We start from the raw sequence: 7046 nt of genomic DNA, 5'->3' as shown, positions 1-7046 counted from the left end.
AGGAAACTGGAGTTTTAGCTAATTACCAGACACAGCAGGCAGGGGCAGAGCCATCACACAGTGTGAGCGAGCTGAGGAGGAAGGGAATTGATGAAAAGATGAGGCACAGGAGCATGAAGGGAAAGGGTAAGGCAAGGTAACGTCCTAGCTGGGGACAATTCAGCTTGCAACCACAGTAAAATGAAAATAAAACAAATGGAACATAAACACAAACAAGTTCAAAACTGTTACTTTTCAAAAAACTTCTACAAGCTCAAACGAGCTTGTGTATCTGCTACTTTGTATGCTTTTGTATGATGAAGTAGGAGGTTAATTTACAAAAGAACACAATAAGTTATATGGAGATAAGAGGTTTCTGCCCGACAGCAACGATATAAACAGCTAATGCCACCGTCGCAACTTGTCAACACAGATGGCCAGATAAGTACAGTAGGAGGAAGACTGGGGAAGAGGAGAGGAGAGAGAGTGGCAGGGAGAGATAGAACGGAAAGATAAAATCATGTCGAACACCACTATCCCTGAATAGTGGTGAGAGAGAGAGAGAGAGAGAGAGAGAGAGAGAAATAGAGAGAGACACACACAGAGAGAGAGAGAGAGAGAGAGAGAGAGGCTTTTTACTCGAGTCGTGACCAATACAAATTGGTCCGTGACACAGAAATGGTTCCCGACCCACTGTTTGGGAGCCAGTGATCTAGAGGATGAGACACAATAGAGTCCAGGACTGTATGTATGTTTTCCCACCAAGCCAGTCATGAACCAATACAGCCAACCTGTCACAACAACTCATAAGCTTCAACAACAGCCACACTGTAGATTCCACATCATCATCTTCAATTCCAAGCGAACGTGTGTTCCTTGTTACAACTCACTACCTTCAACAGGAGATACAACTCAACAATACATACACAGTAGATTCACTTCAGCCTTCAATTCCAGGGCCAGAAACGGCCACTGAATCAGCCACACACACACACACACACACACACACACACACACACACACACACACACACACACACACACACACACACACACACACACACACACACACACACACACACACACACACACACACACACACACACACACACACACACACACACACACACACGAGAAAAATGGATGGAAAGAGGAACAGGGTATATTGGTGGTAAACTAGGAGACAATGAGAATGTGGTCACGATGCTTACCGTATGCCATGATGTGTTCTGGCATGGGGCCTGGTATTGATGGAAAGGTCAGCCTTGTCAAATACCACACACATACTGTTCTCACACCATGTTTGTGGCGAAATGTCACACACACATGTACAGAACAAACACACAGGCACGGATGTGCACGCACGCACACGCACACATGCACGCGCCATATACTCCCACTCTTTGGCTGGTTGATGTCTCAGAACATAATGTTCTTTACAGTACACCACTGTGTGAGCTGATCAATCTGACACCTGTCCATGTCTCATACACATGCACACGCACACATGCACACACACTATTTGCATTGAGCAGGGAAGACATGTCCTTCCACAGTGGTTGTTTATATTGTCCTCTTGCATTATGGTGCCTATGCATGTCTGCCTCAACCCCATCCCCGCTCTCTCTCTCTCTCTGCCTTTAAATCCCCCCAAGGACAGCCACGTTTTTCCATTTCTTCATTCCTAAACCATGATGGATTGATCCAAGAAGATCCAGTGTTTAATTTAACTCTGCGAGTGCAGAAATGGACCCACAGGGTCCAGCCTTGTGCAGGGAGAGAATGTAGAAAGGAAACCGTAATCCCGTCTTGACATGCGTACGTTCTGTGGATGCTTTGTGTTTCATCTGACACACCCCCCCCCCCCTCTATTTCCAGACATCCGTTACGGGAGGAATGTATTACAGGTGTGGTGCGTGTTCACTTGTAAGCAAGAGGAACATCGATTTCCTGCCACCTTTGGAGTGGAACTGAAGGATATGATGCTGTGAAGTATGTGTAATAATAAGAAGGTGTGTGTGTGTGTGTGTGTGTGTGTGTGTGTGTGTGTGTGTGTGTGTGTGTGTGTGTGTGTGTGTGTGTGTGTGTCACTGTGGGATTTTGAACCAACAGGGACAAAAGGGAGAGAGAGAGAGAGAGAGAGAGAGAGCGAGAGAGAGAGCAAAGAGCTATCATACAGCTATCATACTGTAAAATCATAATTGTCATATATAGGGTTAGGCTGTCTTACACTGAGGTGTCAATACTAATTTACAACCAACAGAGGTGTTACTTTCTTGCCCAGTGCCCACGTTGTGTAACGTGTGCCCATGGGCATGACGGTCTTAAAAATAGGTGGTGGTGTTAAAGGCATTGATTGCAATCTCCAGTAGAGGGTACAGAAAGTGACCAGCTGAACCTTTGTCTAAATATCAGCACAAGGCATTGATGTGGCCCATTTTTCTGGTTTATCACATTAACACCAGCGTCCCTAATATGGGTCATAATAATAGGCGAAGATTCTGTGAAGATACGTGAGCATTCAAGGCATCTGCAAGCTCACTGCTTACAGACTCATCATTTGCATAGGAACAATACGAACAGGGTGAATAGTTGAAATGTATCAGCAGGTGTACGTCTTTCAGCATCTCGTAGGAGTGAGTGAGAGAGACAGACAGAAAATTTTCAACAGTAGTCGACAGTTTGTTGCTGACAGAAAATATGTATAAAATACAATTCAACTTACAAATTATGTTCAAGGACCTCATGTTTTTGAAGAGTCTTGTGAACCCATGACCTTCTGGTTGTCTTTGTCTGCCTTTATATGCGACGGAGTGTACAGCAGCAACAAGTTCAACTGCTGCCAGTTATGAATTGCCATGCAGCAGGCAGAGCTGCACCGATGTTCCCTCCCTGCTGTGTGCTTTAATAGGTGCTTTTAAAGAGAACGAGCATGATATCTTTAGGTTGATCTTTAAGAAGATGTCTTTTGGGCATACATGCAGACACATTACAAGACTTAGGAGGCTGTGATTCTGAACTACATGCCCAAATACACACAGCACAGCCGCTACACCTGGTTCCCAGCAAGCACGGTCAGGACCTGGACGAATTAGTGATGTCTCGATTGGGGCCAAATCATGTCAAACCAAGACTAGTCAGATCTGCCACGAATGTCCCTGGATGAATCAGAAAGAGTCAGATCGTGGCCAGATCAACTTAAGTCATATCATAACTAGTCAGATCTGGCCCAGAATAAGCTATATTATTTCAACTGGTGAAGACGTCCTGGAAATGACGTAAAGATCATCCCCATATGGGCTGTGATCTGGCCTTGTCCTGAACGTCACTGGAGTCATCGGAGGACGTCATGATAACATCATCAAGACTGCAGAGGTTAGGTTTCTGGTTGAAGGACTTCAGTGTTTTGTACCATACAATTGTATGTATAAGTACAGAACAAAGAATGCTTGCTTTCTCCATCTTTGTTGAAGAAGAGTCTGGGCAATTATGTTTTAGTTCCTTTTATGCCAGTGTTAATTCTTTCTCGAAAACACATGGTTTATAAACAGCGGGACACTGTACAGTAGTTGTAAACGTACCGAACATAACCTGCGAGTGCAACGATTGTGAACAGAGCAGCAGCAGCTGAGCAGTCGGGGGAGCCCTCGCCTTCCTCCACGTCACTTATCAGCCTACCCTACACTCCACCAGAGCTGCTGAGGGGCTGCTGGGCATGTGTGTTAACAGCAGCCACCACCGGGCTCCGCCAAACTTTGGTCAACTCAACTGTCATTGCATCTCTGTGTGCATTTATCATTTTATTTTACAGACGACACGGGTGGGTGGGCGTCCGTGTCCCCCAAATCCCTCTGGGCCCCAACGCAATTGCTTTGTCTGCGTCACGCTAGTTATGCCCCTGCCGTGCACATCTCCTCCCAACTTGCTGAATGTGTCATTGGCACAACTGGCTTTTTAAAGGGAATGGGAGACGACACTCTTACACCAGAAAACACACCCATGATCATCACTATGCAACTGCTTTGCACCTCGTGTCTTGTGCCGTACTTTGCATCTAGATTATGAATTTTGTTATAGTGAAACTGTGTTTGTGCCATCAGTGGGCTTTAGACCTAGCTCCATACAGTATGTATATTGTTTAAATAAGGCCTTATATAACTGAGAGTTCTTTCATATAATATGAATGAAAGTCATTAGAAAATTGTGTGTGTGTGTGTGTGTGTGTGTGTGTGTGTGTGTGTGTGTGTGTGTGTGTGTGTGTGTGTGTGTGTCAGATTTGTGTCAGCGCTGTAATTTGCCTGCAGTGAACCGTGCTTATTGTTGTCTTAGTAAACTGAGAGCAATGAATGTTTCGCTCAAGATGCGTTTGATAACGGGCGCTCTGCCCCGTGAATTCAATTAATTTCCTGTTTCTCACAACCTTACTCACTTTGCCTCTACCATTCTCCACCCCTGACTTCCCCCCTCCCCTTCACTCATTACGGCTCTGCCCCCCTTTCAATCAGTGTTGATTTCATCGACTAAAATTATGACGAGAAATGTTCATCGAAGTCCTACCTTTTTACAATACAAAACTAAGCTATGATGACTAAAACTATTAGACTAAATATACTGACAAATGTGACAATTTCGTAAAAAAAAATAGACTAAAATGTTAGGGAGGGACTAGTGGAGAACAGATCCAGTAGAACTAAGACAAGTCATTTTATGTTTGGTTGCACTCTGGTGGTGTGTTCACCACGCAAACAAGGGTAAAATCTACCATTGTGACCCCATCAAGGCCCACCAAAATACATTTTGGTGGGCCCATCCATCCATCTTCAAGCACTTATCTGTAGTCGGGTCACAGCTCCACCAGAGTGTTCCAGACTTCCCTCTCCAGAGCAACATTAGGGACTTTAAGCAACGACTGTTTTCAGGACGGCTCCGCTAGGCGGAAGTACGGTGGCTATGACGCAATCGCCGTAGCTGTCAAAATCGTTGGTGACGGCGACATTGGTTCCCATGGTGACGCGACTATGCAGCATGTGTCAAACATAAACACATTATTTATTTATTTTAAACACTGCGTCGCGCGTCAGCTAACTTGCTGATAATGCTTAATTCTTACATGCCCTGGACATGATCAGCAGTGGAAAGAGGAAGGTGCTGGAGCAATCTGTGTCATTCTAAAACCATTTTAATAAACATGGTTAATATGACATATAGTATAGTGTTATTTCTTCATTCAGAGCATGTCAACACATTACACAGCATAAGAGAGGTGCTGGAGCAATCGGTGTAAATGTATGACAGCTATAATTTCAATAAACATGGTTATGACATGGCGTTGTAGACACTACGTGTAAGTGTAGGTTCTGCCATAGTAGAAAGGGCTGCGACGGCAAGCAGGTTTATGTATCGAGCACTGATCCATTTCCGGTTGCCGGAGCGGACTGCCGTAGCCGTCGTTGCTTAAAGTCCCTATTAGTAACTTCCTCCTTGGTCTGCCTCGGGTCCTCCCCCAAATAAAAAGAAACTATGACTAAAACTAAACCGACATTTGCTGTAAAAATCAACACTGCGTTAAATCCAACTTCTCATCTCCTCCTCTCTCAGGTAGTGGCGGTGTGGAGCTGCTGCTGGTGCTGTGCGGCCTGGACCTGTCGCTGCCCTGCCCGCGCCACTGCATCTGCTACACGTCGCCCAGCACCGTCTCCTGCCAGGCCACCAACTTCAACGCCGTGCCGGAGGGCATCCCGGCGCAGAGCGAGCGCGTCTTCCTGCAGAACAACCGCATCCAGCGGCTGCTCCGCGGCCACTTCTCGCCGACCACCGCCATGCTGTGGCTGTACTCCAACAACATCTCCTACATCCAGCCGTCCACCTTCCACGGCTTCGACCGCCTGGAGGAGCTGGACCTGGGCGACAACCGCCACCTGAGGGCCCTGGCAGCCGACACCTTCCAGGGCCTGGGCCGGCTGCACGCGCTGCACCTATACCACTGTGGCCTGGTCAGCCTGCCGGCCGGCGTCTTCCAGGGCCTCAGCAACCTGCAGTATCTCTACCTGCAGGTAGGTGCAGGATGTTAGGACGTGACAAAATAAAGGGGCCCCTGCCCAGGCTCCATATATGGACCTGGCCTGTTCTGACATCACAAATATGTTCTCACATCTGCATAGACTCCATATTTGGGCATGCCTGACAAAGAACTCTATATATGGGCAAAAAAGGGACACATACATAATAACTGGGTGAGGAATGTATTTCCAACTTGCATCGTTCCAAGTAGGCCAGTGCCCAAGAGCGGTGCCCCAAAGCTCTAAATGCGCCACGCCTTTGTACGTACGTAGGTGTGTACGTCTGTAATCCACTGTTCGCCCCACTGACTTCGCCCGGTGTCCGTTGGATAGCCGGTTGTCCAGAACCAGCACAAAAGCCTTTGCCCGGGCTCAGTACCTGATCACCCCTATTTCTCCATATATGGAGCTGGCCTGTTCTGACATCGGCATAGACTCCATATTTGGGCATGCCTGACAAAGAACTCCATATATGGACATAAAAGGGACACGGACATAATACATACATACATTTCCAACTTGCATCGTTCCAAGTAGGCCAGTGCCCAACGGGCACCACTCTAGTATTGACAATTTCATTGACAAATAAAAACTAAAATGTTAGGGAGGGACTAGTGGAGAAGAGATCTAATAGAACTAAAAGACAAGTCATTTTGTGTTTGGTTGCGCTCGGGTGTTGCACTCTGAAAATAGTGTATTGCAAAATCAGGCATTACGACACCATCAAGGCCCGCCAAAATACATTACATGCCCACAGTTGACAAAATCAACTGTAGATTTAGTCGACTAAAACTAGACTAAAACTAAATCAAATGACAAAAATGTGACTAAAACTAAATCAAATGTTTGTCAAAAGACTAAAACTAAATTAAAAATTGTTGTCATAATCAACACAACTGCCAGTCTCAGCCGTTCTCTCCCTTACCTTGTCTATGACCCGTAGTAGGTAGAGGACCACATTTCTGACGTGGTCCGTCCATGTGACACCTAGCCACCTAGTCCATGTGAC

At 46.1% G+C, this 7046-nt stretch overlaps 1 protein-coding gene across 1 annotated transcript in view; it reads left to right on the top strand.

Moving 5' to 3' along the window:
• Positions 1-7046, top strand: part of rtn4rl1a (reticulon 4 receptor-like 1a) — a gene marked incomplete at its 3' end in the record, with an annotated part of 116146 nt that overhangs the window by 104860 nt on the left and 4240 nt on the right. The window contains exon 2 of the mRNA XM_079508049.1: positions 5577-6031. Coding sequence (XP_079364175.1) covers positions 5577-6031 — 455 coding nt within the window. The remainder of the gene's footprint in view (positions 1-5576; positions 6032-7046) is intronic.

Source organism: Electrona antarctica, assembly GCF_951216825.1.
Source record: "Electrona antarctica genome assembly, chromosome: 8".
NCBI lineage: Eukaryota > Metazoa > Chordata > Actinopteri > Myctophiformes > Myctophidae > Electrona > Electrona antarctica.
This window is presented reverse-complemented; position numbering and strand designations above follow the sequence as displayed.